Source organism: Pteronotus mesoamericanus, unplaced genomic scaffold, assembly GCF_021234165.1.
Source record: "Pteronotus mesoamericanus isolate MK-2021 breed Mesoamerican mustached bat unplaced genomic scaffold, CSHL_Meso_final contig_101, whole genome shotgun sequence".
Classification (NCBI taxonomy): Eukaryota; Metazoa; Chordata; class Mammalia; order Chiroptera; family Mormoopidae; genus Pteronotus; species Pteronotus mesoamericanus.
This window is the reverse complement of record NW_026555001.1, coordinates 20,485,540-20,510,537: the sequence shown is the minus strand read 5'-3', so window position 1 is coordinate 20,510,537 and position 24,998 is coordinate 20,485,540. Positions and strand designations below refer to the sequence as shown.

The 24,998-nt window shown below is 37.2% G+C and overlaps 1 protein-coding gene across 1 annotated transcript in view; it reads right to left on the bottom strand.

The window, feature by feature from the left end:
* Positions 1-3,142: 3,142 nt before the first annotated feature.
* WDR35 (WD repeat domain 35) overlaps positions 3,143-24,998 on the bottom strand; it is a 54,094-nt gene continuing 32,238 nt past the window's right edge. Inside the window, exons 13-27 of the mRNA XM_054569374.1 lie at positions 24,641-24,710; positions 23,559-23,612; positions 21,760-21,869; positions 21,080-21,290; positions 17,601-17,681; positions 13,242-13,378; positions 12,723-12,926; positions 11,713-11,859; positions 10,984-11,116; positions 8,486-8,596; positions 7,207-7,371; positions 6,191-6,331; positions 5,406-5,562; positions 3,699-3,939; positions 3,143-3,398 (exon numbers count right to left, since the gene is read on the bottom strand). Coding sequence (XP_054425349.1) covers positions 3,248-3,398; positions 3,699-3,939; positions 5,406-5,562; positions 6,191-6,331; positions 7,207-7,371; positions 8,486-8,596; positions 10,984-11,116; positions 11,713-11,859; positions 12,723-12,926; positions 13,242-13,378; positions 17,601-17,681; positions 21,080-21,290; positions 21,760-21,869; positions 23,559-23,612; positions 24,641-24,710 — 2,113 coding nt within the window. The 3' untranslated portion in view covers positions 3,143-3,247. The remainder of the gene's footprint in view (positions 3,399-3,698; positions 3,940-5,405; positions 5,563-6,190; positions 6,332-7,206; positions 7,372-8,485; positions 8,597-10,983; positions 11,117-11,712; positions 11,860-12,722; positions 12,927-13,241; positions 13,379-17,600; positions 17,682-21,079; positions 21,291-21,759; positions 21,870-23,558; positions 23,613-24,640; positions 24,711-24,998) is intronic.

The following is a 24,998-nucleotide window of genomic DNA, read 5'->3' as shown; positions in this document are numbered from 1 at the left end:
GTAAAGATTAATAGTAGTATGTGTCAACAGTCTGTGGTCTATGGATGTTACTTTACATTCCTTGGCTGTTTATGCCAAAAAAAACCCAGATAGTAATTTAAACAATATGTTTAATTCAGTTTAAAATTATGTAAAATGAACAATCTATAGAGGAAATTTTTTAAAAATTCCATTTACAATAACATTAAAAATAATAAAATACGAATTAACCAAGGAGGTGAAAGACATGCAGTGAAACATGGCTGAAAGCAAAGACATAACTAGAATGACATCCCATGTTCATGGATTATAAAACTCAGTATCTTAAAGATGTCACTACTACTTAAAGCACTTCACAGATTAAATGGAATCTCTCAAAACTCCAATAATGTTTTTATAGCAATAGAAAAATCCATTCTAAAATTTATATGGAATTTTAAGGGATCCAAAGTAGCCAAAACAATCTTGAAAAAGAACAAAGTTGAAGGACTAATGCTTCCTGATTTCAAAACTTAGTACAAAGCTACAGTAATCAAAAGAGAACAGTTATAGCATAGAGGCAGTTTTCTCAATAAATGGTTCCGAGAAAACTGGATATCTACATGTAAAAAAAAAAAAAATGAAGTTGGATCCTAATGTAACATCATATTTAAAAATTTACTCAAAATGGACTAAAGACCTACATATAAGAGCTAAAAATACAAAATTCTTAGAATAAAACAAGGCAAAAGCCTCAGGACACTGTATTTAACAATGTTTTTTTGGATGTCACACCAAAGGCACAGGCAATGAAATAAAAAATAGACTAACTGGACTTCACAGAAATTAAAAACTTTTGTGCAACAAAAAGACTATCAACAGAATAAAAAGACAACCCAGAGAATAGAGAAAATATGTTCAAATCGAGTGTCTGATAAGAGTGGGAAATGCAGACGGAGGGTCTGTGGGGCAGGCTAGGCTGGTATGTCCATCTGCTCATTGAACATACATGGTGTTCCCATCACCCTTGAAAAGCTCTGGTGTATATGTGACTGAAGTACCGGGACCAGGTTCAGTGGCTGTCCCTCCAACTCACATACCCATCTCCCACTGAGTCCACCTAACACTTGGCATTTTGCCTGAAAATGGCATCATCAAGACTTCCCTCCACCAGCTCACCCCGAAATAAAACTGAAACAAGGTGATCTGCTGAAAGTGCTGTGCTTGCCCGCAACCCCATGCTCTTGACTGCCACAGGAGGAAGTGTGGCCACACCAACACCCAGAGCCCCCAAAAGAAAGTCAAATAGGCCCTTCTTCCCTCACAGGGTAGCCTCCTACCTGAGCCCCAGGGCCCTGGGGCCTTAATAAAACTTCCATTTTGTTCACCGGAACAGCAAAAAATAAAGTAAATTAAAAATAATATTTTAAACTATACATACATATATATGCATATACATACACATACACAGGTACATAGGTATATTTCCAGAATATATGGACGACTTCTAAATCTCAACATCTCTGAAGTTGGTATACTACTCTGCATTTCCACCAGCAATGTATCGGGGTTTCAATTGCTCCATATCCTCACCAACATTTGTCAGTTTTAATTAGTATAGTGGGTATTAATTTCTTTAAAAACTCAATTGAGAAAATAAGAATACATAGAAGGGGGAAGCATAATATTGGTATTTGCATTTTAGAAGCTTGGTAGCAATATTTTGGAGCTATATGATCATCAAATTAAATAGTCTTGGTTTTCTCTTAAAAGTCAAGTAACAGTTTTCCCCCATTTCTAAATGAGAACTCTGGGTGACCTCTACAGAGTAATTCACTCAACCCTAGTCACCTGGCATGGGCCTAGCACCTTTATAGGTGGTGGTGGTGGTGGTTTTTCCTGTTTGGTAGCAAAAGTGCTATTTTACGTCCACTGTAGCTCCTGGCCCTTTCTTTCCTTACCCACTTTACGGCCCAACACCCTCCTAACCAACCCTCACCAAAATATTTAAATCAACAAAATAAATACCATGTTATCCTTAAGTTCTAAATAAAGGAAACAGGATAAATACAAGTCTTTTTTTTTTACTTCAATATGTTATTTTCATATTATTTCACTTCATGCCACATAAAACCTAAGATCTCATCCACTGAAATATAAAAATGTAATTTCAAAGTGCACTTTAGAAAAAAATGTATGATTTTTTCCTAAAGTCAGCATTTGTGCCTGATGATAGCAGGTGGGTGGACAATGCTGTGCTCCTTGTCAGGCACAGCACTACTTGTATAGCTTTAACAGCAGGCTCTGTCATCTCAGTAGTTTGGCCTACCATGGTTTTGAAACTTAACACAATTCAGACCAAGTTTTATGATAAAGAACAGCTCAGCATTACTTAAAGGGAATCAGTTCATGTTTATTTCAAGGGAACTGTTTCATATACTGCGTTCGGTACATTGCCCCTTTCCAACATCTCTCCAAGTAGCTGCTTCCCTTTGCCCCTTTCACCACGGGAGAGTCTCTTGGTGTCGTTATTCTGAAATTTCCTTCATGTTGCATAAAACCAGTTGGGTCACCTCATACACTGGGTCTTTCTCTAGTATTGTTTTCAAGACAGACAGGGTCCCCAAGACATGACAGATCACTGAAACTTTCAGATAAAAATCCCACACCGCAGTCACAACCTTTTACAATGGTAGCAAAGATATGCCTGACATATGTGATCATTGTCTATAATGTATGAGGGGTTATTTTTAGAGATTTTGATTTCCATATTATGCTGAACAAGAATTATTGACAGCAACTCGGGCCCTATCTGAAATAGCTAGAGGGAAAATTCTAGCACTCAGGTATCATGAAATCAGTGGCAAATGAAGACTCCAAAAGAGGCTTCCCAGTCGGTGTGTTAGGAAAGGCTTAAGAAGTCAACAGCTAATTTTGGACTTGAAGCAAATTGTTTAAACTTCTTGTAATACAACTTTGCTCCACTGCCATGCTATCTCTATCCCCCTTACCAAGATGTTTTAGTAAATGAGGAACCTTGATACCGTGAGAAAATATTTCTTATTCAGAGTACTTCCATAGGATTATATAATCAACCACTAGATAGATAGATAGATAGATACACAGAGAGACAGATATAAGGTTGACTTCCATACATTATATGAAAATCAGCATCGTTATTTCATAATCATAGTATGACACAAAATTATATGAAATATTATATGTACATAGTTATAGCTATGCATATATGCTACATATATTTCACAGTTTCACACAGTTTGTCCTTTCTTTATCCCACTGAACTGTGGCATAAGGGGCAGAAGCTGTAGTTACTTATTTCCTGAGCCAGAACACAGTGCTTGCACACGCTGCACATCCAGAACTGATATTCCGTGATTGGGCTTCCTGTGGCAACGCATGTCGGAAGTTTCCCTTCCCCTCTGTAAAAATAAGAGGAAAAACAAATAATTATACTTTAAAACTTCTAATCACTTAAAAGTTTATTTATTACTTTTAAAAAACTGGGGTATAAAAAATATTTCAAAGTAAACTTAAAAACATTTTTTACAATGAGAAAATAAAGCATTCATACACTTATAAGACTAAATAAAATAGGGTATAATGTTAAGGTAAACCACTTAAAAATTTAGTGCTCTAATTATTAATCACATGATTACACATCTACAAATCCAAGCTTTTGAGAAGGTAGAATGACACTTACTAGTTACAACTAGCCTTACCCTTCAAGAAGGCTGTCCAGTTCCGATTTTCTGTTATCCTTTGGCGTATGTTTGGTGAAGATTTCTAGAGCGAGGTCTTCATATTGCTGTTTCTGTTCTGAGCTGAGGCTCTCTAAAGACTCAAGCTTAATAAAAGCCTTCGAACAAGCACCAAAAGCTCTACTGGCGCAGGCGCAGAGCGCCAACAGAGAGTAGATTTCAACGGCCGGAATAACGTCTTCGTAGTCTCGCAGATGGAGAGCTAGGAAAGCAAGGACAATTTGGATTTTGCCAAGTGATCACGATTCGGCATGGGAAAGACTCTGTGTTAAGCTGTTTCAGCTACACGAGCTTCAGCAAAGCTGAATAAAACAGCGGTGGGAGGTCAGGGCACCGGCAGAAGGGAGGAGGCCGGGTGATCTCCGGGGCCTTGCAACGCTGGCTAACAGCCCAGGTCCGGGAAACACACCCTCACCAAACAGTGCGCGTGGCCATCGAGAAAGATACACACAAACAAAAGTATCTGGTGTCAAAACGAACATTTTCTGTTCCATATAAATATGTTAGAAATTTTTATGGCATTCCAGAAACAGTGAAACATTTCCTCTTTGTATTTCTTTGAACAGATTATTGCTTTTCTGTTTGTCTTATTGAAACAATAGAACTTTGAGGAGAAGAAAAGTAAAAATGAGCCTCTAAGTTGCCAGTAGAGACCATATATTTTGACGGCTATCATATCTTATTTTCAATTTTTCTATACTGGAGATATAATCTCTTTCTTAAAAAAGCACTGTAGAATTAGTATCAGATTGGTAACCAAATTGTATGTTCTTTTTTCTTCTCTACTTTCCAACCTTAAAAATATCTCATTATAGTATAATATTAGAAATTTCATAAAACAATTTAAAGCAATATGTTCATGTATTTTACTGTTAGGTTCTTATAAACTAGTTTGGGGATCAAATGTTTACATCCAAGTTCACAGGAAGAAACTTACAAAAAATAAATTCATTCAGTTATAATAAAGAATAACCTTTAATTTCACAAAGCATATATTTCCTCAGATCATTTTATCACTGAAAGACAAAAATATTAAAGTAGATATCTTCACTCAATAGATGAAGAATCTCAAGCTAAAGGTCTAATTCTTCTTATAATAAATCTAGAAATTGTGCATAAAATATATAAAATACACACTATTTTAAATAGTGTGTAATTTATATCACGTATTAATCAGTTAGAATTAAAAGTCAGTTATAAAGTAAACATCAAAATGAAAATGATGTCTATATATAACTGATAAGCAATTAGAAAAAAAATTTAGTCCCATTGCTAATGACAACAAAAATTGGAATAAACTGCAAAAGAAATGTTCAGTGCATACAAGAAAATTACAGAACTTTAGAGAGAAACACAGATATATAAAAGGTATCAGTGTTTATCTTTGAATGAATACAATAGTGAATGCTATAAATGTTCTTCGCCCTTACCTCAAACTTTTTGTTTTTCTGTAAGCCATATATATTGCTTTCTATGTATTAAAAAATAAAAAGAGCTTCAAAAAGTGGAATGCACGAAACAAATTATAGAGAGCAAATCTCAAACATGCGAAAATCTATAGGAAGAAAGGTGTTATTGAAACCAATATAAGGGTAAATTGAGGGGGCCGGCCCTTTCTATCCCATTTCTAATTTTAGACGGACTCTGTACACTAGGTGGTAGGCCCACCTGTCTTTAACGCAGTGTCCACATAGCCCTCGTAGAGCTGCCTCTGCGCGAGTATGAAGAAGTGGTAGGCCTCGGCCCCTCTCCAAGCGTTATCTGTGAACCGGCTCGTTGTAGACAGAACGTCTTCCTCCAGCAAACCAGCCAAAGCCGAGGTGGCCTACAAGTGAAGCAGACGACAGTTCCTGTCAGTACAACCACAACAATCGTCCTGCCAAGGAAGGTAACTTCTGAGATTGCTATACATTAAAATATTTAAAGTAGCAGATTTTATCGTTACAAAACTGTCACTACAGACTTAATTTTTTCATTATAATTCATATTTTGTTAAACTAGTATGATCAAATTTTCTTCTGCTATATTAAAGTATAACTGACAAATAAATGTAAGATATTTAAAGTGTACTTTGTGGTGATTTGCTATACATATACATTGTGAAAGGGCTGATCAAATGTTAAGAAAATTGATTAAACTTTAATAAGAGATTCATTTGCACGTTAAAGTAATGTACATAATCTAGGAAAGTTTTTTAGAACTCAACAGATAAGTAAGTAAGGAATTAAAGCAAAGACTACAAGTTAACCTTGTAGAAAAAAATAGTTTTCAATATTTCCAAGTAGAAACTTCTAAAATGTGAGTACTAATTCCAAATCAGCCATTCATTTTCTTCATATCATTTAAGAAAATGCAAATAAGCAAATTAAATGGCCTGCCCCGAAAGAGAAGTTCAGCAGTTTTCCTCCTTAAACTCTGCAGATGGTTTAGTCTTACTCAGTGTGGGACCTCACCTCTGAACTCCTCCCTTTAACTTTCCCTCGCTGGGCATTTTTCATTTGCTCGTGGTGCTGCTCTATCAGTAAGGCCGACAGTACGTAGAGCTTCTTAACACGCAAAGGTTTAGTTCTTTTCTTTGCCTCTTCGTCTGCAATCTTTAACATTTAAAGAATTGGGGGAAGATATGTTTAATCTTTATTTGCACAGATATAATCATCTCTAAATTCAATTCTCTAATAAGTAGGAAAGTCATTAGGGTGGAATATAAATACCCCTCATTTATGATAGACACTTTAAAACCCACGTTCTTTTCCCTAGCGCTGATAAATATTCAGTTCTTTCTTAGTATTTAGCCCTTGGAGTTAGAACTTATAACATACTTAGAAAATAACAGATGCTGTCAAATAAGTCAGAATAAGAAAGCTTTCATGGACTGGATTGTATTTTCATAACAAAAAGATTTTTTAAATAATGTTCCAAGTACACAAAGATAAAATAATTTTAACGTGGTATAGCCTTCAGCAATTTTTATTTTTATTTATTTAAATGATTCTGATGGAAATTTTTCATTTTTTCATTATAGCAAATGGGAAAAGAATAGAATGTAAAATTTACAAACATTAATACTGGACTAGTCACCTTCCTGCCAAATGCATATTACAAAAAATGTAATGCCTTTAGGACTTATGCATTAGAAAGGGCTCAAAATTCTATTATCAACAGGATTTAATTCCCAGTTAAGGAAATTTGTATTTTATGGTTCCTAAAAATTCTATAATTCTTCAACATCAGTATTAAGTAAATACATACTTGCTTAGGTATCCATAAGATGCTAATATTAATAAATAGCCTTTTTAGTAAAGATGATAATACTAAGAAAATACATAGCTACTTATAGTAGTAACAAAACCAGAGGTACTTTTCTATAAAAAATAGTTGTTTCCAAACAAAATGGAAAATGTATCCTTTAATATCTAAGAAAACACTGCTAACTAGAACAAACCAAATACTCACCACTAATGTTACATACCTTAAACATCAGTTTAGCAGCATCATAAAAGTAACTGGCTTTCCGGTAGAGTTCTATGGCATCAAGAATTTTATTCTTTTCTAATAAATGAGCTGCATACCTCGCTAACAGAGGTCCAATTTCTTTCATACTATGATTTTTAGCCAATTCAACAGCTTTGTTCCACTAAGAGAAAAAAATACACTATTCAGTGACCCAAGCATTTATGGTCACATATGTCATAAAATTCACACAGTAAAGCTTTAAGTTTATAATAATAACAGTATATTAAAATTATAAACTGGTATATGTTTTTAAAAATCACTTAAAATCAGAGCAGTTATAAGTTTTATAAGATAAACATGCAACAAAATGATTAAAGGATCAAAGATTTTGACTTGCTTAATAAGCATATTTGAAAAAGAAAGCCTCCAAATTTATAATCACATGACTCTTAAAATTCTAATTCTGCACAAACTATGACAGAAAGATATGTGTATAGTAAAACAAAATAGGCAATTTCAGGTAAGAAAATGTCCTATCAGATTTAACTTGTAAAAGTTATTTTTATAAAGCAAATGAAGCTTTATAAAATACTTACAAGAAATGCACTGATAGTCAACAATGTCAACAAAAATTCTTCATTCTAATTTTAGTTAAAATTCCAGCTCTTAAAAACATCAAGTATATATTTTCTTTAAAGGGAAAAGAATATACTGCTCAGGCTGGTGTGGCTCAGTGGACTGAGCACTGGCCTTTGAACCGAAAGATCACCAGTTCGATTCCCAGGCAGGGCATGTGCCTGGGTTGTGGGCCAGGTCCCCAGTGGAGATCATGTGAGAGGCAACCGATAGTTAAAACTCACACACTGATGTTTCTCTCCCTCTCTTTCTCCCTCCCTTCCCCTCTCTCTAAAACTAAATAAGTAAAAGTTAAAAAATAAAGGAAAGAGAATAGAGACTTGCCAAAATAAATACTGATAAAGTAACTCAATTCTTTCCTGCAATGACCTTACCTGGCCCTTCTTTAGAAACAAAACCCAATCCTAATGAAATGTATAAAAACTTGTCAGGCTAAAAGCACAGGGTTCGTCTATGTTCCCATACTGACTTTGTTATGACTGGGTCGCCCCTAATGGTGACACTTCATAAAGGGAGGGAATGCCCACATTTTCTCAGTCCTCAACTAGGTAAGAGACTACCTGTCTCCTTTCACAAAATTCACCTCCCGCTCTCCAACCCTTATGCTGGCAACAGCCTTTCAGGGGTGGCCAGGGTGACTTCCATGTTCCGTTCCTTACTTGGTTGAGATGAACGCAGGTATCTACAGCTGCCTTTGGTTGATTACATTTCAAAAATGCAGTCACTGCTTGTTCACACATTCCAACTCTCTCAAACATTTGTGCTATTTCCTGTAAGGACAAAACAATACTATCAGATTTCACAGACCAAGGAAATCACTTATATTTTAATTTATGAAACTCCTCGGGGACATGTGAGTATGAAATGTACTGGTGGTTACAGTAACTTTGCACTTAGACACAGGGACAGAGGCCACAGACCAGAACGGGTGCTAGGGCATCACCTTCTGTAAAACCGTTGCTTCGCTCCACTCCGCTGTGGAGCTGCCTTCTAACCAGGACTGCAGATACTGCACTCTTTTCCTCCTCAGCTTAGAAGCTACTTTACAGATACATTAAGCTCTAAAATAAACGCCCCCACGAGTGGGTAAGAAAAACCTTTAAGGCAACAGATGGTACAGTCAAAGGTGACTGTTAACGTGAGGCTTCAGGGAAATCTCACTCCTCGAGCTCTCCAATCCCTCTACAGAGAATGCCCCAGGCAAGCCGGCTGCTCACCAGGACTCGGACCCCAAACAGAGCTGCTCGGAGGGCGGCGTCCAGGAGAGAGCCACAGCCGAAGCCTGTCCTACCCGTGTGGCTAGACTTTCCATTTCCAGAAGGTCAATTTTATTTTTATCTCTCTGAATATCTACATGGCCAGAGTTTTTCTCTCCCCACCTCTACTTTTAAAATATTTTGGGAAATATCATGAAAGTACATTTTGTATCCAACTGTCTTTTTTAAAGTAATAGTTATATTTTTTCTGATTATAAAATAATACATCCTTATGGTAAAAAAAAAGAACCCACAAAAATGTAGTGACTCAATCTTATTACCCATAGGACACCTCTCTCTACAGGCTGACGTAATTTCCTAACATCTTTATCCTCTGAATGCATATGTGTGTGGAAGGCGGGGCATGTGCTCTGACCATACCATACGGGGCGGGGCAAAAACAGGTTTATAGTTGTGAGTACACGAAACAGGTTATTCTTGTATTATTATTTGTTAGTTATTGTATTATTTCTCATATGAACAACTGTAAGCCTACTTTTGTCCCACCCCGTATACAGCTTTCTATCGTGCATTTCCCACCCAAATACTATGTAGAGTTTACCATATTATTAAAAATTACTCTCAAACTTGATTTAAAATGTGCGGTACTGTTTAACATTTTTAATTACTTTAATTATTTAATGATTATAGCTATAATTACTTAGTATTTACTTAATGATATTACTATTTTGGATCCTCTACAGCGATACTTCTTTACTGCATCGTGAGATGCACCTAAGAGGCAACACGCATGTGGGCTACACTGTCCCTCTACCCAGGGTTGTAAGTAATTTTAATTTCTTTCCCGCTCCAGAAAACACGCAGGATGGAGGATAAGGGTGTGTGAAACGCCATTATCACAGAGATAACTGCTCGAATTCACAACATAGAAAACCGAATTATCCGTATTCTACACGCATCTCTTAGTTAACAGACAAGATTTTCACAGCAGAACTCACAACTGACACACGTGCGGACCCTGCAGTTGAGAGCTGCTAACTCTGTAGGTTATCATACAGCTCAGTGATTTACATTTTAGGTAAAACAAATAAAATACAAAGTCATTAACATCATTCAACTACGTTAAAAAGAACAAAGTTCCAAAGAACTCTGCTTTGGTTTTTCTTTTTTAACATTAAATACTCTACTGTTATATAAACTAATAAAAGTCAAGCGATCTTGAAAAACTCTTGTTATACCAAATTTCAAACATATGTACACACACTATAATTGCCAGACCCAACATGGATTATTTTGAAGCAGATCTCTGACAACATATCATTTCACCTGTAAATATGGCATGTGTTCAACTAACTTTTAAAAGCAATATTATAAAACTGGCAAGACCGGTGGGTGGAGATTGAAAAGGATATAAGGAAAAAAATGGTAATGGAAAAAAATACAATAAAAATAAGCTATTTTTAAAAACTAGCAAGACTACACAAAAACTGCAATCATGTTAAAATAGTAAGAATATGATTAATTTTCCCTTCATTTTCAAGTAGTCTGTAATACTGGTATAGTATTTTAACAATTAAAAGCATAATTCCACATCCAAGAAACAGTAAGATTATAGATTAATTTAAAATTGTCCTTTGTTTACAGAGGATATTTCCTGGTTATAACATAAAAACCTTGGCCCTGGCTAAGAAACTCAGTTGGTTAGAGCATTGTCCTGATATGCCAAGGCTGTGGGTTCAAACCCCAGGCAGGACACATGCAAGAATTATCCAGTGAATGCATAAATAAGTGGAACAATACATGGATGTTTCTTTCTCTCAGTTTCTCTCTCTCCCACTCCCTCCCTTCCCCTTTTCCTCTTTCTCCTAAAATCGATAAATTTTTAAAAACCATAAAAACCTTATAAAGTAAACGTCAAAACCAAAATTTCCAATACCTACTGGAAGCAACTTGTGGTTTTCTGGAAGCGAGTTGGCAAGATTCTCCAAGCCCTCATAATCCTCTAGCATGTAATAACATTCAGCTAAGCGTTCCTGGTTTCGGCCTTGTACATAATATTGTACAGCATTCAACCTATAAAGAAAAAAAAAGAAAACTTTTTAAGCTAATGTGAATCTCTTGGTAAATAGCACTTTCACCAAAGCATGTTCCTTCATTAGAGTTACTAGTAAATTCCAATCATCATCTTCAGTTACAAAACGTCTCTGAAGCATATAAATTGGGGAGAAAAAAATCTAAAATTGTGAAGCATATTTTAGTTACAACATTCTCTGAATAGTCTTAACATTGCTTTCATCTGATACACAGTGGTACTTCCAAACACTGACATAAATAAAAAAGCATATTTGATCAAAATGAAAACTTAAGAATAAAAGCCACTGATTTCTGAAAATAATCTACAATGACAAAATAAGCCAATATAAAATATTGTTTTTATTTTTTTGGAAATAAATCATGGAAGTTCTGTAAGTTTGGAAACTCCAAGGTTGTACTGTGCTTATCTAACAACCTCAAGCATCTCGTGCCCCTCCATGTGCATTAGAGCACTTGGAGTTTAGGACCCAGGAGGGCGGTCTGCATTTCCCATGCCTTGTTTCATAGCTAAGTATGCAGGCGGCTCCATTTCTAGTGCTGGTGAGTGGATGAGCGGGCGCAGACAGGTTACTCACCACTTTTGTCGGTCAGCAAAGTAGTCTCCGATGGCATTGTGGGCTTGTTCCAGGAGGCTGTCATCTGCATCCCCGGATCCAGTCTTCAGGAGCTGGAGGACCCTGAACCAGTCTCCCAATTTCAGCCGGAGGCCGATCGCAAGATCTCTGCAAACAATGGCATTCATTCGTTCGTTTATTCATTTGACAAATATTTATCAAGTGCCTTTGTGCTAGGTCCAATTCTGGGGCACTGAGAATACACAGCAATGAAAGACAGACAAGGTAACTCTCCAACATTTCAGAAACTTAACCTGACCAAGGAAGAAGCAATGGGGAGAACCTGGAATAGAGAAAAGGAAACAATTTCCCGCCTTTTGCTTCCCTGGACTTCCAATTTGCTTAGCGAAATAATGATTTAAATAATAATCACTTCTTTTCATCAGTTTCTTAAGACATGATAAGGCTTATTTAAAAACCAAACATACAAAACCATGTTTAGTTTTGTCTTTCCAGTCAGGGCTTAAGTGTATTAAGGATCTCCTGGAAGTACAAATGATATTAATAAAATTAGACAAAATGTTTACAGCTGAAATGAAGTTTATACATTAGTTTATATAAATCTAAAATGAAATATAAAGAATAAAACTCAACCCCTAAACACATTTGATTTTTATTTCATGCTCCTTGACAACATAAAATTAAATAATGGCCTACAGCCAAATAATGAACTGTGTGATTAATGACAAAAAGCCCCCAGTCTCTGTACTCACATGATTACTTTTCCTATCAACTGAAACAATCCCCCATGGCCAGCTATTCATATGCGTAAAAACTGAGAAGAAAACTGTCCCCCAAATTACAAACCATTAATTAATGAGGAGCATGTGGAATGTCTAGGATATAATCCAAACTAAAATTATTTCCTAAAAGAAATGGTATGGTACAGTTAGCCTATTTTACATTCTTCATTCTTGAAAACATTGCCAACTCCCGAAGCACTCTGGGATGCCTGCACCTCCATTACTGACCTCCTGTCCATATCAAGATACATTCTCTCAGCCTCTTCGAACCGGCCAAAGTAGGCAGCGACCTCCGCCTGCTTCATGGACTCACTCTGTAGATTGCCCAGGCGCTTCACGAACTTGATGCCCTGGTAATCTTTGCAGTGCACAAACGCTTGCTCTGCCTTGTGCAAATCCAGTTTCTGAAGAGCTGCTTCAGCCAGTAGGCGCCTTCATAGGAAAGAATCAGAAAAGTCTATTGCAAATCACTGATATACAAGTCTGGATCTAGAATTCAACTACTATAACAATGGTTTCCAGGGAACCATGGTGGGAAGTGATTATTTTAACACGTTTTTATACATGCTTCATTGAGTATTATGCTTATTTTGAGCTCTCCCAAATCTAAAGTGCATTTATCTTAAAAAGGAAAGCAGGAACAGCAAGGCCGTCCCCATGGAAGGCCAGCATGAGAGGCGCAGGACAGAGCGGAGGCTTTAAAAGCACGCACTAGACTCCTGAGGAGGAGCTCCTGTTCTCACATACCAAAGCCGGGGGTGCGGGTTGTCCTCTATGAATTGAGATGCATCCTCAATTCCAACCTTCTCGATCAGTGCTCGACTATCTCGCAGGGACCGAATCTCAAAGTTAACGATATAATCCTTGTTTGGATGTTCTGGATTCTAAAAGGAAAGATGAAAAGAAAGGTAATATTCAAATAGTTGCCTTTGGACTCTATGCTTCTTTTTTACAGTTTAACAAAAAAGTACACCACATTGCAAGCAAAACTTGGGAGAAAAGAAAGTCCCATGTGTGGGCCTTTTGAGTTATCTAGAGAACATCCCTCCTGAGGTCACCAGGCTGCCGTATGAGGAAGAGGGGACAGTGGTAGAAGAGGTCCCCATCTGGGAGACAAACTTATGGGCCTTGTTTCCCTCTGCTCCAACCATCTGCTCCTCGGGCACCGCTCGCTCCTCGCCCGCAGCACCCTGGCAAACAGAGCGGGCCCCTGCGCCTCACTCCTCCTCCTCCCTCCCTGCCCGGGCCATGAAGCGCTGCTCCCCATGCTGCTGAGCAACGGCAAACAGAAGAAAAAGAGCTAGTGTTCATCACCACTTTTCTTGGAACAACAAAAAAAAATCCTGAAGGCCAGTCTTGAAGTTTGAGAAAAGAGCTAATGTCCAAAAAAGGAAACGAGCAGTTATAATGAACTCAGCAATATTCTACATATTCCAAGTAATGAAAAGTGAAGCACAGAGGAAATCAGAGCCCCCAGGTATAGACAGCAATGGCTCCCAGGGACCACAGTTCTCTGAAAAGGTGACCTGAGCCACGTGCATCCCCTGCTCACCCTGCCACTAAACTGCCATGTCTAGAAACTGAAAAGTTCTTGGGGACTCCCACATACAAAGTAGAAAGTGGTATGAAAAGGAGCATGGGGTTGGGATTCACACAGACCTAGGCCCAAACTCTAATTCCACTGCTTCCTGGTTATGTGACAACTCTTTCTAGAACCGGCCCTACCTGCCTCCCTTCCCACCCAAAAAGCCAAAACCATCTTCCCAAAATAGAAACCCCATGACGTCACTTTCCTGCTTCCCTCCCCCACTGACTCCAGGCTGAAGCCCAAACACCAGAGCACACGGGCCCCTCACCTGAGAGGTAATGCCCTCCCCCATTACCTCTCCCCTTCCTCATCTGTGCCAGTTACATTCACCAGCTTCAAAGCCAGACAGACAGCATGGAGTCAATCACGTCTTTACCTACTGCTAACAGGGTGTCACTGGCAAATCAGTTTTTCCCTCCAAGCCTCAGATTGTTCATCTGAACAAATGGAGATAATCAAACTTACTTCCTTGCGTTATGAGGATTCAAGAAGATAACACATATCAAATATTTAGCACAATGCCTGGCTGTGCTGTTCACGTTATTCACGATCTCAGAACTGACCCAACAATGCTCCCTTGCTTCAGACCTTTGAAGAGGTCCACCTACTGACTGGTCCACAGCATGCCCAACCCTTTCTGGTTGCTGCATTCCTTGTCTGCTTGAGGCCAGGAGCTATGCCTTCCTGTCAATATGCATCCGCTGAGTCAATGAACAGATAAATTTTAGGTAAATCATTTTACCCACTAGGAGTCTTCCTCATCTAAAATTGAGGTCTGTGTCAATATACCATGGCTATAATAACAAATGAAGGCAATATGCAATATGTAAGGGACATTTCATATGAAAGTAGTTTAGTAAATGTTTATTCCCTTCCTTTCCTTTTGCATTCCTTCTTCTCTAGTCCTCCAAGAAATTTCTCTTGTTATTTCTTTTTTTATTTCCCCTTGCTTCACTGAGACATAATGGGTATATAACATTGCATTAGTTTTAGGTGTACAACAGTCATATTGTTTCTTAAAATTGTATTTGTTAAGGAATCCATAGTTCAGCTAAATACCTCCTGGGTCAACAAGGCCCCAGAATAAAGTACAACAATATTCTTTCCTTTAAGGTTTTGCATGTAGTAAGTCAGATACGTAACGAAACTGTCGCAGAGAACTTGGTGTCTCTTACATGTTCACAGCTCCTGCCAGGAAACTGAGCAATGGTACTGTACGTGTTACTTATCCTAATATCCATACATAAAATGTGCCCAGTGCATCAAGAATCTTAAAGTACACCTAACCAATTTAAATACATGTATTTTTAAAATCCTTCATAAAAGTCAATACAACCATCAGTTAGAACAATGACACCATAGGTGTTTTCAAACATTCTAGAACTTAAGGTAATCAGCAACTATGAGCCTTTCTTGGAAAAGAAAAACTACAAAAAAATTAAATGCAGCCAACTAAAAGATTAATCAAAATTAAGGAGTCATTTACAGAGAAAATGTAGTAAACAGACTGATAATAAATTTAACTAACATGACAACAACTAGAAATTAGGGTTACAAAACAAAATGTAAATTTTCTAAATCTTGACAATGTAAAAACAATAATATGGCTAACAAAAAAAAAGAAGAGAAAAAGGGAGAAAATGTAAGAATGTCATCTTTTAAAATGGACAGTCAATATTACTTTTAAAAAATTAAAATGTAGCTTAAAAGTGATGACCTCTTAGTTTTTTATAAATTTTTCTTAACCCATAAAAATGGTATTGTTTGTACTGAAAAAATTATCTAAAGTACTACAATTCTCTCAAGTTCACTTTCCAGTTATTAAATTTGCAGTACAAAGGAAGATTGTACAACGATGTCCTTTTTATAAAATTACTTCTGTTCACATATCTCTTCTATCAAATCTATCGGCCATGGACAAAGGCTGGAGCGCCTGGGCTTCCTTGCCAGCTTGTCGAGATGTGAGGCAGCGGGGGAAGGGAGAAGGGTGAGGGGTGAAGCTTAAAAGCTGTCAGCAGTCGGACCTCAAAAATGAAGCCCACGGCATTACTGCGGCCTGGGATTACATAACCTCCCAACCGGAGCACTTGGCTTTCCTCTGTGTGGACAGCACGTCTGCAAAGAATAAAGAAAAAGACCCGTCCCTGTTTAAGGTACTCGACTTGGAAAGAACTGAACTTGTTTCATCCGCAGGTATTGTCCTATTTAAATTGTACCCATAACATCAGAAAGTATATTTTTCCCCTTTGCCTCTCTTATGAATGAAGATATCAGGCCTTCTGCTTGTCCTCTTTCCCAAAAGATTTACTGAACAACTACCCTCTAACTACCAAAAACCTCAGGCCAGTCTCCTTTCCCTGCTCTCTCAGGCCATTTTCAGACCAGCTTGACAAGCCTGCCCTTTCTCCCCGCAAAGCCTCATTAGGCAACCACCTTTTCACACATTCTCAGTGTCTGCAGGCTCATCACTCTTGACCCTCAAACCAAACTTCAGACGGGGACCCATCCTGCCACTGTAGGTGGTCATGATACAGGGGGAAAAACTACTTCATATGAAAATGGCTGTAACTTACCTATGAAAACATGCCATAAACTGCAACTATCTTCTGGAAATTTAAAATCTACTATCCTAATACCAAAAAATATGTGAAGTACATATAAAAAATTAAATGTTTTGGATAAAATGAAGCTAAAACTTCACTAAGTATAGTCTTAGAAAAAAAAAGATTCTCAAAAGATAATTAATGAAGGCCAAAGTAAAGTTTAAAAGGATATCAGAAACCAGAAATGGATTATTTTTTAAAACCAAAAAAAAAAATGAAGATAGTAAACTTTCAAAAAAAAAGTTACCCAGGCATCCTAGAACTAGAAAAAGACTAAGTTGTCAAATATTTCTTCAGAACCTCTTTGTTAATAATGTAAAAACAATGACAACTAGCTACCATTTTTTTTTAGTTCTTCATCTTAGCACTGTGCTAAGTGCTTTGTACACATTATAAAATAATAATCCTATAAGATAGGTACTATCATTATCCATTTTTCATAGAAGCTGAAAATTGACGCTTGTAAACAGGAAAGTGAAGCTCAAAAAGATGAAGGAACGTGTCTAAGGTGTGCGCAACTGACAGAGCAGGCGGGAAGCCAGGTATGTCTGACTCCTCCATCCACACTCCTAACCAGGACACCGTGCTGCTTGGTGTGAAAAGTAATCCCAGTCAAGAGAGCAGCAGAAATACAATTTTTTTTAAAGAAATACCTTTGGAAAAATGACTCATTTAAAAAAAAAAAAAAAAAGCGCCCTGGCTGGTGTGGCTCAATAGATTGAGTTGCCAGCCTGCAAACCAAAGGATCTCTGGTTCAATTCCCAGACAGGGCACACGCCCGGGGTGCAGGCCAGGTTCCCAGTAGGGGGCATGGAAAAGGCAACCACACATTGATGTTTTTCTCCTCCTTCTCCCTCCCTTTCCCTCTCTAAAAATGAATAAATAAAATCTTATTTAAAAAAAGAAAAGAATTACCTTTAATATCTCATCCAATAAAACAGATTTAATTTCTAAATCCTCAAAGTTACAAATATATCCAGAAGTCTGAATGGGTTCCTTTAAAGACAAAAACAAATGTTATATTTAATTATATAAAATTTTCCTTCCTTAATATATCATGATTTTTAATTTTATTATCAAAATTTTCAAACCAAAAGAAAAGTAGAAAGGATGTCATTAACACCCATACACCCATCATCTAAACAATTATTAACATTTTGGTAAATAAACTTCAATTTTTTGGCTGAAGCATTTTAATGTAAATTTACAAACATTATGACATTTTATCCCTGAATGTTTCAGTGTATATATGTGTGTGTGTGTGTGTGTGTGTGTGTATATATATATATGTCATTATATGTATATGTCTCTATATGTATATGTCAGTATATGTCTCTAAAAGACACTCTCTCACATGGCCCCATTAGCAGTACCACACCTCATAAAATCAATATTAATGTCCTAGTAACATCTATTATCAGTCCAAATTTTCCAATTAATCCAAAATGCCTTAGAAAACTTGACAATTATTATTCATGGAATTTGACATTAAAGTTAATTCTTAATAAAATTGACAAACACTACATTTGTATTTAAGTACACACATCAAAATCTCACACCATAATAAAAAAAATAGGCAAAAATTAATCCCAGTGAAGCTAAAAAACCTGCAAAGTACTTGCCAATATGTAAATACATGAGTCTGTTCTGTGTCTGCCTCTTATCCCGGTGTTATAAGGCTTGTAGAAATAAGCTATAGTAAATGAACATTGCAATGTAAAGTAGCTGCCCTAAATCCCTGGCAGAAATAATAGGTATGAATATACAAACCAAAAGAAACAAATTCCCAATATACTTACTACCTCCAACAACACTGTAAAAAGAATCGATAAGGTTGGCTGGTAATGGAAAGAGTACCAGAATGTAATTTTTAAAAATATGTGTGTATATGTATATCATAATGAAATAGAAAGTAACTGAAATCCAAATGAAATTACATATCAAGTCTATAACTCTGAAAGTTAGTCCTTCATATATGATAGAAACTACAAACATTTTTAATAGGAAGATACCAAAAAGATGAAAATGAGAATCATATTTAGTTGAGCAAAATCTGAATCATATTTAGTTTGAGTTTAGTACATCTAGGTTTAAGAATGAGGCCCTGAAATGCATGTTATATGTGTTAATTGGGTTTTAAAATATATATTTTATTTTAAAAAGTATAAATTATTGATTAAAATAGTCAAATTACATGAGGAAAACTATGAAATCCTTTTATTTTCTCAAAAAAAAAGGTTGTTTTACATAAAGATAATGTATTCAATAAAAAAGTATGTATTCAAAAGTTTGGAAATCCCTTGTTCGGAAAAGAAGTAACTGTACAAAAATGACAACCTGATGGATAAAAATAGGAGCTATGAAAGAAATGTGAATATGAATAGGAGTACCAACAAGAGGGAAGATCCAAGAAAAGAATAAAGGGCTGCCTTAGTACCCAGAGAAGGTCCCTGGAGATGAAAATGATCAAGCAGGAAATACCAATATTAACATTCTCACTTCCTAATTCTAAAAGGAAATGTGCCTTATCAGCGAATTAGAACTCTGCACACAAAAGGCACCCTTTCTCACTTATAATTTGAAGAATAGTTTACAACTTAAAGAAAGGTATAAATTTGGAATTCATGACAACACTCAAATGGATAAAATTATATTCAGTATTAACTGTCAAATAATAGCTCTCTCCTGAATAATAATACTGAATGCTATGTCCTGAAGGGGCTCCAGTAAGTTCTGTTCGGAAGAGCACGTCCTATGCGATCAATCACACAGCCGGGGGGAGGAACAGCAGAGCGAGTGCCCACGCGGGGACCACAGCCGGCCAGTGTCCTCATGGATGAAAATAGCATGGTTTATGAAGAAATCCAGTCAGTGGTAAGGCTGTAAAAATTCCTCTAGCCATAAGTCTAATAGAAATTGAAGTACTTGCCAAGCCAGACAACAAACTCAAACTTAAAAAGAAGAAGACTGTTCTGTTAAAACTACTTAAGAAACACTTTCCACCAGGCAGATTTCATTTGGTGCTACATTCTCCACGTGTGCTACACACACATTCTGCAAAGTCAGGCACAATACTCTCACTTCTCCAGGCAAACGATTTCTAAATTAGCACAAGCTGTAATTAGTTGCAATTTCCAAGGATGTGAAAAAGGACTCTAACATTCACAAGGTATTCTACCTCCATCTTCCAGGTTATCCTGTAGTTACCTGTGAAATTCCCACACTTGCTTTGTGGCAAGGGTTGAATTTCCCTGGGGCCCTCAGAAAAAACTACGCTTACAGGTCAGATGAATGTCCTTCCTTTGAATCATTATTCAGGGTCTAAAAATTACACACAAAGATCCTTAAGACTGCTAACAGCTTTAACAAAACCTTTGAGAGCAATTTACTGCAGGTCATTTACCAACCCAAGGACCCTGTAGGGCTTAAATGGGGAAATGGAAAAATAATTTAGGCTATTAGAGAGGCAAAGAGTTTACCACTAAATTAATTACTACAGAAGATCGTCAGCCACTCAGGGGCCCAAGCATGCAACTTCTTCCCAAGTAGAAAACCACAGGTCCAAATAAACATCAATTCATAACCTAAAACATTCATTAACTCATCTCTTATTATTTACATCAGTGGAGTACAGAAAATTCCAAATTGACACTCCATTAACTATTTAAAATTTTATCTTCTTCATGATGGGTACCACTCAAATTATTTTGAATTTCCTAAACACTACAGTTAACAGTTGATCCAGACAGCAGTCTAACTGACAGGAAAATTCAGAGCCTAAAAATTACCTGATGTGAACCGCAGGTAGAAAATCAAAATGTAACTTTAAAATTAGTGAGAAAGGGGCTTCCTGGTACCCTGGAGAGATCAGATAAATCACAGTCTGCACTTGCACATTCATAAGATTATCGAGATGAGAAAGAACATGGATTCATGGCCGACAGTGCATGTGTAATAAATGAGACAAGGTGAGCACAGAATAAGGAGGATACACAGGCAAAAGAGGATGAAAGCACAAGGCAATTTCAAATCCCCATTTTTTTTCATTCAGCTGTTTTAAGCAATTACGGTAAATAGGACTACTAATTTTCTGGGAGGTTTTTTTTTAACTTTAACAGAAAAAAATGAAAACTACATAGTTAGTAATCATCATTCCAAGAACAGATAAAATGCTTAGGAATTGTCTTTCAGAGAAAGTAGAGAATATTTAAAGGATAAGTAGTATCCCCCCAAAGACCAAATATTTTAAAACTCCACAGAAACGTTTCTGTTTACTTGCAGAAATCCATGCAGCCAACACCAACAAACCTCTTGAAGAAACACATGGGAAATATCCAGGTCTTAATACATGCCTCATTACTTATGCACCGTTAATGCTCATTTCTTCTTTTTACCTCGGGATCCAAGTTTCTGAAAACGTACATTCTTGTTTTCTCCATCATTGCAAACAAATCAGGATTATCTTTGGCCCACTTCATATCCCAGACATCTTTTCGCTCCAGTTTTAACAGCTCGCCAGTGACTTGCTGTCCCGTGCTGTCTGTCACCCGAGCATCCAAGTCAAAGAAAGTGAGGACTCCTGAGCCGTCTATGATAGCAAGGCGACTGCAAATAATGAAATCGGAGAAGGGGAAAGGTGTAAAATCACTACCAGCAATCATGAGTACAATCACCTCTCACCAGTCTCCTTCCAAATCAGCTCATCAGAACCTGGGAATATAGTAGAAATGGCTTTAAATAATAACTGGTTTTTTTAAAAAAATTTATAAATTTGATAGAAGACATGGACTACTCTTCATTTTGCTTCCTTGTGAGGAAAAGGTACCCAGTGGATTAAAGCAACTGGTATACAAATAACTTAAAACATTATACTAGAATTTCAATTTTGCCCAACTAGAGAAAGACACCTAAACCAAATACCAAAAAATATATATTTAAATACAAATACAGTAAAACTACATTTAACTACAGAAAAGTTTAAGCAAACACCTATCTTTGTGTTTACTATATAAATCCAACAATCCAAACTGACCTCTACATCAGACATCTGCTGGAGGAGAGTTTTCAGACTTACCTAGAGTTGCAATTCAGTGATAACTGGTTTGCTCGACACTTAAGGAAATATTTTTTAGTCAAGCCAACATTAGGAAGGCTGTATCTCTGAATGGTGCCAGATTCACGACCCTATGGAAATTATTTATGATTACTAAAGCAAATTTCCCATAATAAGATTACATTACAACTACAGGTCTCACTAGATGTTCATATATTTGTTTCAAAATCAAAGTGATGGTATCATAGTGAATTCCCTTGAATGTGAGTACACATTTATCTCCCAAGTTAATTAAAACCTTTTAAAAGTGGCTGTAGGGGACTCAATTGTTTTTTTCATGCAGCATTCAAAAAAGTCAAAAATCTAGTTCTTCAATAATATAGTGTTATCTATAGGTGTTGTCTAGGGTAATATTCAGGGTACAGTAAAAGCTAACATATAATAAATTCACTAAATTTCATATATATGAAAAATCAATACAAGATCACCATATGAAACAGGTGTTACTGAAAGTCTACCTCATACAAGTCTATCTGTTACCAGCCGTCTTTCCGATACGAGCTTGCAGCGAAGGAAGATGATCGGAAAGCAGAGACACAATGAGTAGGAGTTTTAATGTGTTTAAAAGTAAAATAGAATATAAGCTCCTATGCAAACCTGTGCAGACCTGAAGGAGAGAACTGTGGTTTCAAACCACCTGTGCCTTGAACTGTGGCGAACGGACAGCGGAGGCCCACTCGGCAGCCAATCCCCCCGCCGCCCCCGACAGGGCGGCGCTGCCTGTGCAGCACGATTCTCGAGCGGGGCCCATGAGAAAGGCTGGGGAAGGCTGGGGGAGCTGAAGGGGGAGGATATTGCTTAATGCAGAAAAGGGACGTTCGGGCTAGAAAAGGTTTCATACAGTGATGAAATAAGATTTCACTTTTGAAAAAGGGGGTCCTAAGGTTTACAAAGTTTGAAAAAGTAATAGTTGTAAAAACTGTCTGCATTGCCACAGTGGCAGGCAGTTCCGACGCAGAGGCTGCCTTCCCCACTAACACTTCTGGCTGGTATGGACTATTCAAGTGCGTTCCTCATGGGCAGGCTCTGTCATTTAGGAATCAGGTCAGTTTGTGCGACTGCTCACTGCTTAAAACATACACCAAGATGATTTGGTGAGGAAAAATGAATACTACTATGCTCTTAAAAAAATTTCCCCCTCAAATTAACTAATGACTAAAGAACGTAACTAGAAGTGGAAACAGACACTATGAAGGCTTTGTTTACATAATTCAAACTCAATGACTCTACCAGCATTACTATATTGAAGTATACATTTATCTCTAAAATCAGTATTTTCAAGTGTCAGAACTCAAAAGAAGACACTGCATACTGATGTTACGTGAAAAATTCAGCAAAAAGTTGCCTTGTACTTCTTCATTCTACTGGCTAGCAAACACACCACCTCTTCATGCGAAAGAAGTCTTTCCAGAGTAGCTGAGCCAAAGCACTGTCTCCAATATCAAAGAGCAGGCCACACAGAGGAGGGGCCTCCCTAAGACCTGCTGCTACCATCCAGCCTGCCAGCCCTTCGAGGGCCCACTCGGCCCCGTGTCCAGCTCTCCCCAGCCGGCCCCCATTCACTGCTTCTATGAACAGCTCTTTCTGCAAAAGATGAACAGTTTGTGAGGCCATCTTTAAGACTTTTTCATTTCTTATGTTGGACTTGGTGAAGTGCAAGTGCCCCATAAGATGATATTTAAATCCAAAATATATTGCTTTACTCTGTTTTTACAATTTAAACAACTATTATTCATAAAACAAATTTTTTCACAACTTACCACAATCAACATCTTATCAGATGCAGTTATGGCACAAATTGGATCCCTTGTGCCCTAAAAATAAATCAATTGTTATTCTTTAACAAATATTTATTGAATGACAAGTCTGGTATAAGGCAGTATGAAGTTCAACAATACATTTACTAACAAACATTTACCAACTGAGCACCTACTATGTGCTGGGCACTGAACTAAGCCCTGGAGATACACGGATGAAATCTTCACCCTCAGGGATTAGTCAAAAGTCTGCCAGGGAAGACAGCGAACCAAACACCTAACTACAGTACAGTATGAAAAAAAAAAAAAAAGCCCATACAGGCCTTATGAGAGCGTCGGGGAAGGAGCATCTAACTTACACGGACACGGGCACGGTGGCAAACGTGAGCTTAGTCATAAAAGACGAACAGACAGCAGGAGGGCCAGCCATGCCAAAGGAGCGGGGAGAGACGGCCCGGCACTGCCACGGCCTGGACGGCCCTCAAGAGCTTACGCTTAGTGAAACGCAGCGCATCTTCACCGGCTTCCTGCTACATGACTGCATTCACACAGCATCCCCGGGGTCCCAAAACTCCACAGATGGAAACAAACGAGTGATTCCCAGGGAACAGGGATCGGGCGGAGAGCGGGTGTGAAAATGAAGAAGTAGCACAAGGCTAGTTCCTTCATGGTAAAATCACGTAAAACCATGTGCACGCACACACACATGTGAAAACTAGTGTGAACAATAAGGAATCAGGTCATAGTTTAATAGCAATATTACTGATGTCAATTTCTTGATTTTGATATTATACTACAGTTACATAAAATGTCACCACTGATGGAAGCTGGGTAAAGAGGTTCTATGTGCTGTTTTGCAACTTCCTGTGAGCCTAGAATTATTTCAAAATAAAATGTTTTTTAAAATCAAAAGAAGAAAAAAATAGCAGATCTAGAAAAATGTCTTCAGAATAGAAAATTCTTTTAAAAATTACTAGAATAATATATTATCACTGGAAACAAATTTTTTTAGGTCTCAAAATAAAATCACAGTATTTTCAAATTTACAGATATTAACATTTGATGGCAATAATAAAATCACCTACTTGAATGGCTTTACTATAATCAAGCACCCCATCCACTGATCCAGAAGGAGTATCATCAACATGATAAATTCTGTAAAAAAAAAATTAGAACTTCAAAGATAGTATAAAGGTGATACTATTTCATAATCTCTGAAACAGTGAAAGGACTGGATGGCACCAATGAATTTTGTTAATATAAATGTGCTTATTATTTTAAATAGTTCTTGACAAAGCTCAGTCCTTTAAAGACAGATATCATCTACCAGGTATTACTAGTTATACAAGTGACATGTTCCTGAAAGCTGTGCCAAAAATGTGTTTGAACACTGAATCACATATTTCCAATGAATTTCATTAAGCCCCAAGAGATATTTTCCTT